The following is an 18,197-nucleotide window of genomic DNA, read 5'->3' as shown; positions in this document are numbered from 1 at the left end:
TAGACATCTGTGCATTTAGCTGCACAGATGTCTTTTCATGTCGCACTGAAACGTGGCTTTGAAATTGTGCGATTTCAGATGAAGTCGCACAACGATTTCAAAGCCGCATTCAGCGTGAACGAGGGGGCTTAGGGAGCTTGCCCCTCTCTTTGTTGAAGCTTTTAAAGAACCGTTCGGGTCCAGTTGATAAATGTTGAACACAGATCCGAATGGAAGAGTTGATCGTCACTTTAAGCAAAGCTGCTAGCAGGCTTGTTACATTTAAAAAAAAAAAAATGTTGAAGCCTGCTAGCAGCTTTGCTTAAAGTGACGATCAACACTTCCATTAGGATCTGTGTTCAGCATTTACAAACTGGAGCAAACCTGGTATACTTTAAAAGCTTCAATAACGCTTGCTGAAAGCCCTGCAGCAAATGCTTTGTCAAAGCTTTTTATACAAACTCAAGCCGTGTGAAACAGACCTAAAAGCAATGATATAGTATAGTGTGAGTGTTACCAAACAAGCACCAACAAATACAGGCTTTATAATCTAAGTCAGAAACAAAGCAGGGGGGGGGGGGGGACACCAATGAATATAGCATTAAAGTTGAAAATAATTCACGTTTTAGGTGTTTATTAGTTGCCTTGACATGCTTGGCCATTTAGTAGATTCATGGAGGGGAAAAAAAAAATTCTCAATTTAACTACAGCAGAATAAATGTAACAAAACTGATGTTTGTTTTCTAGATAAAGCAATACTCTACTTCCTGACCACAAGTTCCGCATTAAGACTAACTACTACTGAACATATCTCGGTGGTAAAAGGGCACAGCCCAACAGAAATGTAAGTGTTGCAAACAAAGACTTTATAAGATTGAATAACTAAAAGGAAGAGAGGCGATTTGTAAAAAGTGTTCTCCATTTGCAACGTTAAAGGAAAATCTATTCACTCTGAATACACGATCATGTGTGCGGACAATGAAAGCACAGGGTATCTGCTAATGTTGGTTGGTTGATGAAGCTTTACTAAGTTCATTGTACACTGAACCTACCTACCCCCACCTACCCCCCTCTGCAAATGCAGTGTATAAATACCATAGCTCCATGAAGTAAATGCTACATCAATCACTTGCCCTTACTCAAGATGGCCACGGCCTAGGGGAATGCTTTTCAAAGTGATTTCTCAAAAAAATAAAGCATAGAGACATGGATGGATGGATGGATGGATGGATGGGGGAGTTTGCTTTAAATAGTAGGAATGAATGAAATAGCATTTTTGGTTTGTGGTGCTCAGATGCTGTGAAGATCCACTTAAAGGCTCACCCACACATGTCACATTCTCACCGTACAAACCAATCTCTGTACAATCAATTTTAGATCTACCAAACCTTTGTAATATACAGAATTACTTTAACTATCCAACCAATTTCTATACAGTCAGACAGGATCCTTGCAATATATACTTGTTGCTAGATCTAGCAGAGATCACATTGCAATGTGTGTGGTGAGCTTTACAAACAGTATATGTTTAATGTATGCATTGTTTAAATTAGGAAAGAACCCTTTTTGCAAAAAGAAACGTCTAGATAAAATCTACCTATTGACTTCAATAAAGACTGGCTCTGTGAATTCTCCTTCACTACAGTAAAACACAAACCCAGCCATACACTAGGTGGCGCTCCGGACAGCCTTTCTGGCATCAAACCTCCAAAGAACCTCGAAGTGACTACACTAAAAACTTTTACTTTTGTGTACAATAAATTTACGTGATGGGCACCAAATATTTTTATTTGCCTCCAAGGGTTTAATAAATTTTAACAGACACGTTCTCTTGCTTCTTTCCTCCAGCTATATTAAAGTAAAGAGCGCATCTATCACACAATATCAGGTGATGGGAGGCACGGACCTTTGTTTTAATAATGAAGTCCCCAGGCAGGAAGTGAGGGAAAGTTCTGACTGGATAGGAACTTTATTCTGGAAAATGGTAACCTCAGCTAGTTAAAGTGAACCTTTATTTTTCTCTTGCAGGGCAAAGCAATAGGTTCATTTTAATAGCAGAACTGTCAAGTCACCCAGAAAACTTGGATGGCTTCAGGGTGGTCTCCTAGAAGCCCGAGATCTCACGAGCGGGAGGGGGCCTCCGATTCCTCCTGTATTGAATTCTATTGTAACTGTACTGTCTGCCCTCATATTGTAAAGCACTGCGCAAATTGTTGGCACTATATAAATCCTGTTTAATAATAATAATCAGATCTCTTGCAATCTCCCAATATCCTGTTGAACACCCAAGCCTTTATTCCTGTTTAGAGTGTTCCTTAAACTTATCAGTGCACCAAAGCCTGCATGTCTCTAGATGTTTCCATTTCCCATATGTTCAGCAAACCTATCCGCTACGGACGAAGAGAAGTGCAAGAGTATAAGTAGGGAATGCAGAGGTATAAGAGGAGCTTCAGAGGTAGAAAAGAGGGCACAAAGGTGAGTGTGTGTGTGTGTGTGTGTGGGGGGGGGGGCACATAGGTGAGCAGTGGTAGAAATGGGGCACAGAGGCAAGAGGTGGTTGAAGAGAAGCCAAAGATGAAAGCACTGCTTAAAGAGGGGGCACAGAGGCGAAAAGTATCGGAAGAAGGGTGACAGAGGCGAAAGGTGGTGGAAGAGGGAGCACAGGGGCGAGAGGTGGGGGAAGAGGGGGCACAGAGGCGAGAGATGATTGAAGGAGGGACACAGAGGTGAGCGGTGATTGAGGTGAGAGGTGGGGGAAGAGGGGGCACAGAGGCCAGAGGTGGGGGAAGAGGGGGCACAGAGGCCAGAGGTGGGGGAAGAGGGGGCACAGAGGCCAGAGGTGGGGGAAGAGGGGGCACAGAGGCCAGAGGTGGGGGAAGAGGGGGCACAGAGGCCAGAGGTGGGGGAAGAGGGGGCACAGAGGCCAGAGGTGGGGGAAGAGGGGGCACAGAGGCCAGAGGTGGGGGAAGAGGGGGCACAGAGGCCAGAGGTGGGGGAAGAAGGGACACAGAGGCAAGTCTTCCTTGAAGGAGGGACACAGAGGTGAGCGGTGGTTGAAGAGGGGGCACAGAGGTGAGCGGTGGTTGAAGATGGGGCACAGAGGTGAGCGGTGGTTGAAGATGGGGCACAGAGGTGAGTGTGGGGGGGGACACATAGGTGAGCAGTGGTAGAAAAGGGAGCACAGAGGAAAGAGGTGGTTGAAGAGAAGCCAAAGAAGAAAGAACTGCTTGAAGAGGGGGCACAAAGATGAGTGGTGTTGGAAGAGGGGTTGTTGGAAGAGGGCTTCAAGAGGGGGCACAGAGGCGAGAAGTGGCGGAAGAGGGGTCACAGAGGCAAGAAGTGTCGGAAGAAGGGGCACAGAGGCGAGAGGTGGCGGAAGAGGGGGCACAGAAGCCAGAGGTGGCGGAAGAGGGGGCACAGAAGCCAGAGGTGGCGGAAGAGGGGGCACAGAAGCCAGAGGTGGCGGAAGAGGGGGCACAGAAGCCAGAGGTGGCGGAAGAGGGGGCACAGAAGCTAGAGGTGGCGGAAGAGGGGGCACAGAAGCCAGAGGTGGCGGAAGAGGGGGCACAGAAGCCAGAGGTGGCGGAAGAGGGGGCACAGAAGCCAGAGGTGGCGGAAGAGGGGGCACAGAGGCGAGAGGTGGCGGAAGAGGGGGCACAGAGGCAAGAAGTGGCGGAAGAGGGGGCACAGAGGCAAGAGGTGGCGGAAGAGGGGGCACAGAGGCAAGAGGTGGCGGAAGAGGGTGCACAGAGGCAAGAGGTGGCGGAAGAGGGGACACAGAGGCAAGTGTTGGTTGAAGGAGGGACACAGAGGCAAGTGTTGGTTGAAGAGGGGACACAGAGGCAAGTGTTGGTTGAAGAGGGGGCACAGAGGCGAGCGGTGGTTGAAGAGGGGGCACAGAGGCAAGCGGTGGTTGAAGAGGGGGCAGAGAGGTAAGCGGTGGTTGAAGAGGGGGCAGAGAGGTAAGCGGTGGTTGAAGAGGGGGCACAGAGGCGAGCGGTGGTTGAAGAGGGGGCACAGAGGCAAGCGGTGGTTGAAGAGGGGGCAGAGAGGTAAGCGGTGGTTGAAGAGGGGGCACAGAGGTAAGCGGTGGTTGAAGAGGGGGCACAGAAGTGAACGGTGGTTGAAAAGGGGGCACAGAGGTGAGCGGTAGTTGAAAAGGGGGCACAGAGGTGAGCGGTGGTTGAAGAGGGGGCACAGAGGTGAGCGGTGGTTGAAGAGGGGGCACAGAGGTGAGCGGTGGTTGAAGAGGGGGCACACAGAGGTGAGCGGTGGTTGAAGAGGGGGCATACAGAGGTGAGCGGTGGTTGAAGAGGGGGCACAGAGGTGAGCGGTGGTTGAAGAGGGGGCACAGAGGTGAGCGGTGGTTGAAGAGGGGGCACAGAGGTGAGCGGTGGTTGAAGAGGGGGCACACAGAGGTGAGCGGTGGTTGAAGAGGGGGCACACAGAGGTGAGCGGTGGTTGAAGAGGGGGCACACAGAGGTGAGCGGTGGTTGAAGAGGGGGCACACAGAGGTGAGCGGTGGTTGAAGAGGGGGCACACAGAGGTGAGCGATGGTTGAAGAGGGGGCACACAGAGGTGAGCGGTGGTTGAAGAGGGGGCACAGAGAGGTGAGCGGTGGTTGAAGAGGGGGCACAGAGAGGTGAGCGGTGGTTGAAGAGGGGCACAGAGAGGTGAGCGGTGGTTGAAGAGGGGCACAGAGAGGTGAGCGGTGGTTGAAGAGGGGCACAGAGGTGAGCGGTGGTTGAAGAGGGGCACAGAGGTGAGCGGTGGTTGAAGAGGGGGCACAGAGGTGAGCGGTGGTTGAAGAGGGGGCACACAGGTGAGCAGTGGTTGAAGAGGGGGCACAGAGGTGAGCGGTGGTTGAAGAGGGGGCACACAGGTGAGCGGTGGTTGAAGAGGGGGCACAGAGGTGAGCGGTGGTTGAAGAGGGGGCACAGAGGTGAGCGGCGGTTGAAGAGGGGGCACACAGAAGTGAGCGGTGGTTGAAGAGGGGGCACACAGAGGTGAGCGGTGGTTGAAGAGGGGGCACACAGAGGTGAGCGGTAGTTGAAGAGGGGGCACAGAGAGGTGAGCGGTGGTTGAAGAGGGGACACAGAGGTGAGCGATGGTTGAAGAGGGGGCACAGAGGTGAGCGGTGGTTGAAGAGGGGGCACAGAGGTGAGCGGTGGTTGAAGAGGGGGCACAGAGGAGAGCGGTGGTTGAAGAGGGGGCACACAGAGGTGAGCGGTGGTTGAAGAGGGGCACAGAGGTGAGCGGTGGTTGAAGAGGGGCACAGAGGTGAGCGGTGGTTGAAGAGGGGGCACAGAGGTGAGCGGTGGTTGAAGAGGGGGCACAGAGGTGAGCGGTGGTTGAAGAGGGGGCACACAGGTGAGCGGTGGTTGAAGAGGGGGCACACAGGTGAGCGGTGGTTGAAGAGGGGGCACACAGGTGAGCGGTGGTTGAAGAGGGGGCACAGAGGTGAGCGGTGGTTGAAGAGGGGGCACAGAGGTGAGCGGTGGTTGAAGAGGGGGACAGAGGTGAGCAGAGGCAGTAGAGGGGAAGCAAAGTGAGCAGTGTTAGGAGAGAGGAAGCAAAGGTAAGTGGTGGCAGGAGAGGGCGCACAGACATGAGCAGTAGAAGAAAACTGATGGCAGAGGTGAGCAGTGGTAGAAGAGGGGCACAATGTTCTTGTTCTATAGTCTGTGTGCAGCAAAGCATATTTGTGTGGGTACAAGTACTGTGGCATTTAAATTAGCCACACACACTTTTCACTGCAGCTTGCATTGTGTGCCGCTACTTAATCACCCTAATTGTCTTCCTGGGTTGATTTCTCTGTAACCCCACCAGACGTACATACTTACCTTTCTTTCTCTTCCTCAGTGGGAGACCTAGTTCCGGGTTATATCTTTGAGCTTACACAGGGCTGAGGACACACGCCCCACACCCAGGTGACATCACTGTCTGTGCTCTCTATTGCCAAGCAAAAGTGCTACCGCAGTGGGGGGAGTAGAGGACAAAAAGTTGCAGCATTCCAAGGACTATCCTAACAGCAATCATTTTTTTGTCAGAGATCTCACTATTTGGTATATTACCAACAGTTGAAAAGTAAAAGTCATCAGTCCCAGAGCCACTGCAAATGATGTCAGTAGATTAGTAGAATTCTGGTCTCAGAAACTGCTACTAAAGTCAGTCCACGTGAAGATATGCATTGGCCAAAGCTTAGAAATCATTTCTATAGCTCCACACAATTTCATCATTCATGGTTCCCTAAAAAACTTACCTGGGAGCTAGAATGACCCTCAATATGTCTGCACAGGTCTTTTATGAGGGTTTCCATTCTGATATGTGTCTGAGAGTCCTCTTCCCTGGTCAGAATGTAAACATTTAATTCCAAATGGTGTTCCAGCCAGCAGTCTCTGAAACGTTCAACATGGGAAAGGTCACTCAGGCAACGTGTTCCTTTGGAGGCGTTTCTGCAAAACAAAAGAAGGCAAGCTACATTTAACACATTTCTGAGAGATACCGATCACAAGATTTTCTTATAATAAATTTGCTCATTGCTGTCCCACTGGAAAATATATCGGCACAAAAAAACCCAAAAACCTCCATGTGATATCGCTATAAACTGCGACTATTTATTCCTATTTACCAACCAATCGGGTCCGAACAACTCTTTTGGCCACACGTCTCCTTTGGGTCACAGGAGTGTACTTAGTTCTGTACGCCTGTGACCCAGATTCAGCTGACCCCAGGCTAAAGTCCGCTGTTGGCCGACGTCACAGAGCTGGTCCAGGCTCTGCAAGAATCCTGACAATAATGTCTGGATCCACCCAGAAGCCCAACCAGCAGCTAGTTCAACCTCTCAGCACACTACTGAGAGCGTAAGCCAGCCTCTCCCGCCCCCTCCACAGTCCGGCACTCCAGTGAGTTCTGGAGGAGCAGAGCAGATAGCCGGTGATGGACAGAAAAAAAAAAAAGGCATAAAAATGCAGCTTTCCGCATATAATGTGAACGCGCCCTAAGACAGATACATATTATTAAAACAAAGACGACTAGCATTAAAGTAGAATGAATGGCGGCCATAGACGGCTCAGTAAATGATTCATTTATTTTCCGATCAACCTATTCCAATAGGAATGATCAACAAATAGTCAACAATCCATTCGATAATTATGCCACATACACAGGGAATTGAATAACATACGACTGTAAGTTATTGGTCACATCTCCACCAAATCATTTTACAACCCGATCGATCAAAATATGATTAAATTTAAAGTATTTAAGTTCAGTTCTGCTGATGCAAAATAATCAATACATTTCCATCCTGCTCAAATCATTCTTAGATGGGTCAAATCTCGGCCAGTTCAGCAGGGACCGGCCGAGATTCTATCCATCTATGGGCAGGCCGATTGTACCCAAGTCAATCTATCGAACACAATAGCACTATGGGAGGCATTCCCCCATCAACACTGGCTGTGTTGATAGGGGAAACAAGAATTTTTCTTTCCTTCCAGCCGTAGGTGGAAGGAAAGAAACTGGATTCATCTATGGCTTGCCTAAATTGTGAAGAAAGGGAAGTTATGGCTCTTTGATTGTTTTGCAGATTTATTTGTTTTGATCAAATCGATTTAATAACACATTGATCAGATGTGATCAAAACATTTTTCAAAAAAAACACTTTGAAGCCTGTTTGGCCACCATAATGGCAAAACTTCTTTAGATTTACAGTGGTGATTGGTTAGGCCTTGAAAATCTTTATAGATAGGCATTCTATCCTAATATCGATTAGTGGTTCCAAACTAATAAAAATGACTGCAGAAGGAAGCAGACACAAAAAGATACACCCAGCATTTTTCCAAATAACGGTTTGACTGGGGCTGCTCATTTGCACCCGATTATCTGCAAACTGGGACCAGAGGTTGTGTCCATGCAGTTGCTTTTGTCCTCAGAGTTGAATGGGCTACCTGAACAAAAGCACCTGGTGGTCAAAGCCACATAAATACGTGGCCCATTCACAGACTACGGATCTCAGCGCCCATGTGAATGAGGCCTAATGGGAAAACTTCTTCCCATGAAAACTATTTAAGGAGTGATTTCCCCCATATTGGAAAGATATACTCCAACTTCCTGTTGGGTCTACAGGACAGGAAGTGTAGAAAGCTCCCTAAGGTGACCCAATAGCAAATTGCTGATTTTAAACCGCTCCTAATTTATCTAAAAAGAAAAAAAAATATTTAGCTTTAATTATACTTTGATTACCCCTAATAAAAAAAAAAGTCAAAATTGAAAACAGTTCTCTGCATTACTAGGACATTGTGCGGGGTTATGTGTAGGTTGGGGACAATCACAGAGGAACAAGTTAAAAGGAACTAGAATATAATCAGTATTTTGAAAAGTCAACAGAGGTGACTCCCACAACAACTCCTTAGATTCCATGCCACTAATCTGAGCCAAACTCTGCCGCTATGGAAACAGGTAATAATATGATGGTGTGCCACTTATTAACCAATTCTATACCCCTCGAAAGTATTCTAGCAAGGAATTAATTAGCAAGGTTATCCAAGGGCCAGCTGACATATAACAGTTTACAAATGTACTCACAGAAGACAGAAATTAGAAACTGGATGAGTCACAACGCCGATTTGTCTTAGCTTTTTGTGTGTCGTGAGATGTGTTTTTGTTTGTTAAAAATTAAATAAATAGCAGTGACATAATACATTTAAATCCATAAACAACGTTGAAGACACTCTTTAGAACTCCATCACGCCTCCACACTGGAATTATTCATACTTACAACGGATTCATGTATCTGTCAGGAAGGAATACATGGATTTGTCACAGGAGGTGGTCAGGACTTCAAAGAGGCTGAGCATTATTGAGCTCCACTGGGCCCTGGTCGGCCACACAGACAGACGTGTCAATCAGGGAGGTTTTGTTGTGGGACGGACATAGCCTGTTGGGGAAACCTTGAGAGACTGGCTCCCAATCGGACCCCCTTTCTTGGAATTGACAGTGGAAGGCAGTGGGTGTATTCCATAGCCACTATTGGGTTAACAGCTATGAAATCCACCCACCGCCATTCACTGTCTATCACAAGGAAGGCAGACCTGTTATGGAAACAGGTAATACAATGGTGTGCCACTTATTAACCAACTCTATACCCCTCGAAAAGAATCTAGCAAGGAATTAATCAGCAAGGTTGTCCCAGGGCCAGTTGAAATCGAAGGGTTTAAAAATGTACCTGCTGCAGACAGAAATTAGAAACCATGTTTATAGGTCACAATGCCTATATGTCTTGCCTTTTTGTGTGTGGTGAGATGCGTTTATGTTTTGGTGTGTAAAGAAAAAGTGGTTGGATTCCATAGCCACTATTGGGCTGACCGCTACGGAATCCACCCACCGCCATTCACTGTCAATCACAAGGGAGGTGGACCCACTGGGGAACTAATCTCTCAGCATCCTTATCAGGCTCTGCCCTGTGTCAATGTTCAGCCAATATCATGGGTTGGTGGGATGCTGGTGACCCAAGTCCTTGAAACCAAAAAAGCTAATACAAAACACAAACTCAAAACTCCCCTCTCCTCCTCGTTACCCCAATCATCATCCTGATTACACTTGCCTGTATTTGTGTACTGTGTAGAGTTGGTCTAAATTACGTTTGGTTTCTCACTCATCAGTGGTATTTTTTTCTTTAAAATGTCACAGCTACCTCAACACTATGGAAAAGTGGTGTAAATCAGAACTACCTAAATCTGTCGTACGTGTCAGAACTGTAGGTATCACAAGGCTTTTAGAAATTTGGTGCAGAACCTTCTAATGGGCCAATACCACCAGAAAAGTTTTGCAAACACTTTACTGCATTGACCCATTCTGTGGGTACCTGCACTGGTAAACACAGTGTAGGTACCTACAGAAAATGTGGATTACCGTTACATGTCACAAGGCTTTAATTAATTAGGCGCAGGACTTTTCCATGGGCCCACACCACCAGAAAAGTTTTGCAAATGCTTAACTGAATTGCCCCCATGGTTTGGAAAATACAGTACAGGTGCCTGCAGACATTAAATTACTATTGTGATATTGATAGGGCTATGAGACTTGGCAACCACATCAGAGAAGCTCAGGAGGCATACTCCTAGGGAAAGAGCAGGGTGGACATATTGGAAATATTCATCACATCAGCGACTGTGTTCTACTACATCAGAACAGAGATAACATGTAATGAAAGCCATTCAAGTGCATGGTAACATGCAAGTATTTGGAAACCCAATTGTCAGTAAATACAGACACAAGCTCTGTAAGACTTCATAAACACAAGCCAGAAGAAAAACATAACTATCCATTCCTGACAAACTACTAGCTTTCCAGTCACAAAAACCAAACTGAGCCACGTGGTAGAGCGTCAGCGAATGCTCAGTAAAGTATGTACGTCAGGTTACTGTAGCGCCTACCCCAATTTTCTGGGAGCCTGATGATGACCACCGGGGGTAGGGATGGCTGACATACATTCTCAGGGTGCAGGTTTGTGGGCATGATGGGTGATGAACAAGAGAGAGCTTTAAACAGAGTGAAGTTTATTTTCTTGAACAGGAAAAATGTAGGAGAGAGGGGATCGGGCACAGGACACCCTTAATAACGATCAGCAACAGGCAGACTCCTTAGACAAAAATAAGTGAGATAAGGTAGACAGCAGTACAGGAAAAAGAGCCTTTAAAAAGAACCAGCACGTCTGTACTTTGTAGGACAGGCTGTCTCCTCAAGTAAATGAACTTTACTCATAGCTTCATGCACAGATTCCCTTGGATGAGTTCTCTCTAAGTCCGCCCAGCCACTTCATAGCCTCCAGCTCATGAAGAGTCCACTCTGGTGCTTCCTCAGAACTCCATCTAGAATTGTTTCAGAATATTTGTCAGGCTTTCCTCTGCATAAACTTGAACACCCGGATAGGCCTTGGATAGGACTAGCAGCCGGCAGACACCTGGCTAGGCCTCAGGCCTAGCAGCCAGGAACTGTACACACATCCACCCAGGCCGAAGCCCTGGTTGGGAAGCCTGACTGATCACCTGACTTCTTCCAGAAAAATATCTTTTCCTATTATGCAAAGCTACCAGTCTGATTGGCTGAGAAAGATATGTTTATCCATAACCTGAACTTCACTGTAGCTCATCACTCTAAATGTCAAAGGCAACAGCACCACCTACTGACAAAAGGGAGAAACCACAGCCAACAGAATTAGGGCAGAAGTAATTTGACCACTAAACAATACAAATTAGCCAGGCTGGCTACCACCCAGCATAACTAAATTTACCCGTAGCCCTAGTTTTAGGACGAGGGTGCTACACTACTCACTGCCAAGTTAAAGTAGACCTTCGTTTAAAAATGAAAGTGCTGCTAATCTGCCTTTTCACCCCCCTCTAACATACTTGAAAGGTGTTTTTTTTTTCTTTCTTGAAAGGGGGTACACTTTTTAAACATGCATCAAAAATGCAGCATGCAGGTCTTTTAAAAAATGCACCGCATTAACAGTATAAAAAAAAAGGGATGCATTTTTCGTGCATTTTTGTTCTGCTTTTTAAGCATCAAAAACTGATCAGTGTGAAAAGGCCCAAAGTCACAGCCGATTCCACAGTCAAGACAGCAGTGCCGGGGATCCAAAGACCATTCAAGTTGTAAAGCGCTACGTAAACTGTTGGCGCTATATAAATACTGTATAATAATAATAATAATAATTAACGAACCGGCCCGGGTGAAGACAGCACTGGACTCCTGGGCTGGTGAGTGTCCGTTTCTTAAAAGTGAGTGAGTATCTACAGGACTTTTTGTTTTTTTTAGCTAGAGTTCCTCTTTAAAAAAAAGGTCCAGAAGACAGCATCCAACTACGTTTGACACAACAGCCATGTTAAGCTTATACTTTCCCCATGTCTGATCACCTACAGACATAGTACGGGTATGCAGGGTATGTCTCTTCAGCTAACACTTGTTCATGCAGATTGTAGTTTCCTACAGAAATGAACAAAGTCACAATGATCAATCCAATAACAACCCATAACAAAAATACCCTCACGTGTCCAAGCAATTCTGTGTCAGGAGCGAAGTTCTAACATTGCCACCAGCCGGGACTCGAGCGATCTGCTGCACCTGTTGAGCTTCTTCCGCAGGAATGTTCCATGATGGCAGAAAGGTGGCAAGCATACCAATAACACAGGCGTATTGTGCGATGTGTAACACAACACCTGGCAGCTTTATAAAACACCTTACGTTCCAACTAAATCCCCTGTACACATAAAATGATTAACCCTCACTACAGGAGAAAACAAAATCGGTGAAGTCTTTTTCATCTTTTGTTCTTTTACGAATTTTGAAAGAACATCTAATGCCCCGTACACACGATCGGACTTTCCGACAACAAAACCGTGGAATTTTGTTCGAAGGTTGTTGGCTCCAAATTGTCTTGCATACACACGGGCACACAAATGTTGGCCAACAATTAGGAACGTAGTGACGTACAAGACATACGGCGAGCCGATAAAAAGGAAGTTCAATAATCATGCGCCACCCTTTGGGCTCCTTCTGCTAATGTTGTGTTTGGTGAGCGTTGATTCCGAGCATGCGTGGACTTTTGTGCGGCGGACTTGTGCACACACGATTGGAAAGTCCGCCAACAAAAATTTGTTGGCGGAAAATTTGGGAGCCTGCTAGCCAAGATTTGTTGGCGGAAAGTCCGACAACAAATGTTCGATGGAGTATACACACGGTTGGACTTTCCACTAACAAGCTCACATACAACATTTGCTGTCAGAAAATCCGATTGTGTGTACGTGGCATAAGACACAGAAGCCAGAAAAGACAGGGTGGGCCAAAAGCAGGTATACAAAACTGTACATCACACATTATAACGGGCCCCTTATCCGTTTGCTTTGTCGGTGTTGTTACCTTGACCACACAGTCACATAGCAAAAGGTGAGCGGGGGATCAGCAGAGCTAGGGGTTCCTACTAAGTGGGGATCAGCAGAGCTAGGGGTTCCTACTAAGCGGGAGGTTACTACTAAGCGGGGGAATCACCAGAGCTGGGGGTTCCTACTAAGCAGGGGATCCGGAAAGCTTGGGGAACTACTGAGTGGGAAATCAGCAGAGCTGGGGGTACTACTGAGCAGGGGATCTGCTGATTGAGGGTACTAATAAGCTAGGGATCTGTTGAATGGGGATACTAATGAACTGGGGTTCTACAAATAGAAAATCAACACACACAGGGCATTTGCCGAGCTTCATTAACCCCTTCACACCGACTGTAGGCAAATGTGTGGCCTCGGATTGAAGGGGTTGTACCGGGGTGATGCATGCAGCTGCACACATCACCCCGGTAATGTTTTTTAGAGCAAACAGTCAGCTGCTCGGCTGTTATCCCAAGGAGCGGAAGAGGACATCCCCCCTCCTGCGGCTCGCCCAGGCTCTCCCGTCCCACCACAAGGCCTGAGCGACCAGCCTGCTCGTCCAGTGGCTGGCCTGAGACCCAAACAAAGCGATGTCATGACATTTACTGAAGGTGCCAAATTTTAAAAAATTACAGCATTCAAGACTGCCAAATTTGACGTTTTGAATGCTGCAAAGGAGGGATTTGGGGTCTCTCAGACCCCAAATCCCTCCATAAAGAGTACCTGTCACTATTACTGTCGCAAGGGATGTTTACAGAAGCAAACGCAAGTCGCGCCCGCAAATATAAACGGTGTTCAAACCACACGTGAGGTATGGCCGCAATCGTTAAAGAATGAGAACAATAATTCTAGCACAAGACCTCCTCTGTACCTCTAAACTAGTAACCTGTAGAGATTTTTAAAGCGTCGCCTAAGGAGATATTCAAGTACTGTAGTTTGTCGCCATTCCACGAGTGTGTGCAATTTCAACGCATGACATGTTAGGTATCTATTTACTCAGCGTAACATCATCTTTCACATTATGCAATAAAATTGGGCTAACTCTTCTGTTTTTTGTTTTTTTTTTATTCATGAAAGTGTCTTTTTTCCCCCCAAAAAAATGCATTTGAAAGACCGCTGCACAAATACCGCGTTACATTAAATATTTCAACAATCGTCATTTTATTCTCTAGGGTCTCTGCTAAAAAATATATATATTCATCCGGGGGTCTAAGTAATTTTTTTAGCAAAAAATACAGATTTTAACTTGTAAGCAACAAATGTCCGAAAAAGGCATAAAACGGTTAAAGCTTCAAAAAAACATCCAAAACATGTTGAAGTGGTAGGCGTTTTATTATGTGTTAAAGTCAAAGCAAGTGTAAAAGAGCCCTAAGAGACTAAACCAGGTTCTAGGGATGCCTAAATAATTAAACATGACCTGATTAGTACTGTATACCCACTTTTGACCAGATCATTTTCAGAACCTGTTAAAGTGGAGTTCCACCCAAAAATGGAACTTCCACTTTTTGGATTCCTCCCCCCCTCCGGTGTCACATTTGGCACCTTTCAGGGGGGAGGAGGGAGCAGATCCCTATCTAATACAGGTATTTGCTCCCACTTCCTGGCATAGATCACCGCGGCGCTTGCGGTGACCTAGGCCACTTCCGGCGCCTACCCCGTCCTCCCCCTGCTGTATTCTGAGAGACACAGGGACCAGAGAGGACGCGCAGAGCGACTCACGCATGCGCAGTAGGGAACCAGGAAGTGAAGCTGCACGGCTTCACTTCCTTATTCCCCCACCGAGGATGGCGGCGGCAGCAGCCGAGAGCCGAAGGATGGATCGGCTTCGGCTGCCGACACCGCGGGCTCTCTGGACAGGTAAGTGTCCATGTATTAAAAGTCAGCAGCTGCAGTATTTGTAGCTGCTGGCTTTTAATACTTTTTTTTCAGCGGACCTCCGCTTTAAGTAAAGAAATAAATAAAAACATTAAAATAAAATGCCATGATCCGATCAGTAACGCATACCTACCTTCGGCCCAAGCTGTATAATTAGGGAACAGCTTTTTCTCTACTCTAGATTACAAGTTGATGAAAATCGTTTATTTTACCTCAAACAGAACCACAAAAGAGGTCTCCTCCCCATCTACAAAGTCACAAGATAACATCTTAAGGGTGAGCAAAACAGATTTCCTGCTTCACCCACAAGGGAGGGAAAGGAACAGAGATGACTTGCAATAATAACAGTAAAACGATGTGAGCTCACTCTTGGCATACACACCTTTACAACCAGTTTATTAGGTTACATTACACTGTTGAAGTGTGACAGACATAGGACACTGGAGCTAGACATCACCAAATCCAAGAGTTACAACCAAACCCAAGAAAATCTCCAACAAGATAAAACATAGTACAAGCAGCCCGTGTTCCAACCACAAAGGAAAACAAGTCATATTCGTTCAGATTAAAAAGTTACATAAGCTGTCGGGGACATGCTGCTTGTTAGCAATTATCCACAATTACACAACTGTAATGATTTAAGGGTTTGGTTCCTTTCCTTTGGTTATACAGGGTAGTCATGGATGTCACGTTTCAGAGTCAATCTGCAGGCTTACTGAATGAGGCAAGTAGTAAACAGCAGGACTTATATAGCTTTACTTTACAGGGATGTCAATGCAAAAAAAAAAATAATGTATATATCCACCCCCATCAAATCATTCTCTACAGCTATGACCTTTTGTACCACCACCCCCTCCCTTTAGAATGTAAGCTCTACGAGCCGGGCCCTCCTGTCCGTTTTGTATTGAACTGTACTGTAATTGTGTTGTCCCCCTTATACATTGTAAAGCGCTGGGTAAACTGTTGGCATTATATAAATCGTGTATACTAATAATATATATATATAAAAAAAAAATAAAAAACACACACATGCATACATACACCCATAAATACATACTAGGGTTGCACAGATACTAGTATTGATGCAGATACCGAGTATTTGCACAAGTATCGGCACTCCTGCAAATGCACCGATACTTTCAGGCTCGATTCTTTGAGCTGTCAGTGGGGCCTCCCCTGTTGACAGCTGAAGAGTTAAAGAAGTCCGCTAATTGGAGCTGTCAAAAAAAAAAAAAAAAAAAAAAAAAAAAAAGCAGCTGGCAGTATTTATTCACAACATTGCTCAGCTGCTGAAACACTAAAATAAAAAGAAACATTGTTTCTTTTTGAATCTTTCTGTTTCTTCATCTGCAGATCAAAGGGATGAACAAATGTTCCTCTGTATAACCCCTTATTAACCCTTAAAGTGGATGTAAACCCGATTTTTTTTTTATCATACTGTAGAGTATAAGATTTCCTATCATTTGAGCCCAGTTTTGCCACAAAGAGTTAATCCAGCTCTGAGCAATCCTCTTTTATTGTTCAGTGAGATAAAACTTGACAAACTGAGAAAAACTTTGTCAAATCCTCCCCCTTGCTGTGAGTGACAGGTGATTTACATATCTCGTGCACTGGCCTAAGACATGCATTATTTTTTAATTCCCTCCCCCACTCCTTTCTTCAGCAGCTCTGCAAGGATTGGCTGTTCCACACCTCACCATGATTTGGCATGCTGAAGTCATGTGGTTACTTTCCTGTCTTTTCACTGGATGTTAGAGATCATAGCAGAAGTTCAGCAGAAGTTCAGTGTTAGAAATAAACAGGAGAAACAAGGGACAAGAAACAAAAGACAAGGGGAGTGTAGAGGTGGGCGGGGAATCTACTGACATCACGACTCCACCCACCGAGCTCCAGACAACAGACTCGCCCACAGAATCTGCAGTTTTTTGGGTCTCATAACAGACAGAGGGGAGACATTTGACAGGTAAAGATACATACAGGAGACATGTATATCCTTATAGATAACCCCTATGGCAGTAGTTTAGAAAGGATGACATTGGGTTTACATCCACTTTAATTTACTCTAATCAGCCTTAATTAACTCCCTATTCTCTTCCATTTAATTTTTTTCCTGCTTTTTTTTTTGTTTTCTTTGTTAGTGAATATTTTACACATATATTAACATATAGTTATACATTTCACATTGAAAAAGCGCAAAATAAAAAAAAAAATCTGTTTAATTTGTAAATAACTTTTCAATGCTTTGTACCATTGCTGACAGCTGAAGTTAAAACAAAACAGTTGCGGTAGGTATCGGTAATTGGTATCGGTGAGTACTAAAAAAAAAAAAGTATCGGTACTCGTACTCATTGTCAGTGCATCCCTAATACATACATACACAGTGCTAAGTATAAATGAGTACACCCCAACAAATTTGTCAGAAAACCTTTCCTTTCCTTTCAGAATCTGCATTTTTTATGGGACACTATACTACAAATTACTCCCACAAATGCGGGCCATTGATTGATACCAAGATTTGTTCATTTGCACACACACAAAAAAGTATTTTTCCTAACAAATTCTTTCAAGACCATGTTTCAAAAATGAATACACTCCAATGAAAGTCTTAGGAGCAAGGATAAAGTTTAGACAATAAAATCCTAATTAACAATAATTCAGCTACAGGTGAATATTATTTTTATTATTCATTAAACAGGTGTCCAGCAGACAGTTGATTGTAAAAGGGTTACGTAAAGAAAAACCCTTCTCATTTCATTCTGTCAGCAACGGCACCACATGGAAGAGAAATGTCACAAGGCTGTAAAAAGGAAAATCATTTCTTTACACAAGAAAGGTGAAGGCTACAAGAAGATCAGCAAAGCTTTACGCTCAGTTCACACAGGGACGACTTGTCAGGCGACCTAGTCGCCTGACAAGTCGCCTCCCGTTCTGTGCTTTGGAACCGTTCTAAGGGGAGCGACGCAAGTCGCTCCAACTTAGAAAAAGGTTCCTGTACGACTTCGGGGGCGACTTGGGGCGACTTGCATAGACTTCTATACAGAAGTCGTTTTGCAAGTCGCCCGGGCAGTCGTGTGCAGGTCGCCTCGGTGAGGCGACCTGCAAGTCGTGCCGCCTCTGGTGTGAACCGAGGCTTACTTATCAGTCAGAATACTGTAACATAAGCGATACAAAAATTGAACAAAGCTGGAACTGCAACAATCTCAGAGATGTCCAGGCCATCCACGGAAGTTAACATCTCGACAGGAACGTCTTCTGATGAGAAGGGTTGAAGAAAATCGCCATGCAAGTTCACTGCAGTTAGCTAAAGTAGTAGAAAGCCAAACTGGCGTACACTACAGAGGAATGGCATGCATGGGTGTCGTCCACAAAGGAAGCTTCTCCTAAAGCCCATGTACAAAAAAGCCTGCCTAGAACTTGCCAGGGCCA

General features: G+C 45.5%; 1 protein-coding gene across 5 annotated transcripts in view; it reads right to left on the bottom strand.

Moving 5' to 3' along the window:
* The window catches only part of AKAP13 (A-kinase anchoring protein 13), a 446,306-nt gene that overhangs the window by 215,776 nt on the left and 212,333 nt on the right, over window positions 1-18,197 (bottom strand). For all 5 annotated transcript variants that reach the window (XM_073618416.1, XM_073618419.1, XM_073618420.1 and 2 more), the window contains exon 6: window positions 6,242-6,434. In XM_073618416.1, coding sequence (XP_073474517.1) covers window positions 6,242-6,434 — 193 coding nt within the window. The remainder of the gene's footprint in view (window positions 1-6,241; window positions 6,435-18,197) is intronic.

This window comes from Aquarana catesbeiana, linkage group LG03 (genome assembly GCF_042186555.1).
Source record: "Aquarana catesbeiana isolate 2022-GZ linkage group LG03, ASM4218655v1, whole genome shotgun sequence".
Classification (NCBI taxonomy): domain Eukaryota; kingdom Metazoa; phylum Chordata; class Amphibia; order Anura; family Ranidae; genus Aquarana; species Aquarana catesbeiana.
Note: the sequence above shows the minus strand (reverse complement) of the source record. Positions and strands in the feature narration are given on the sequence as shown.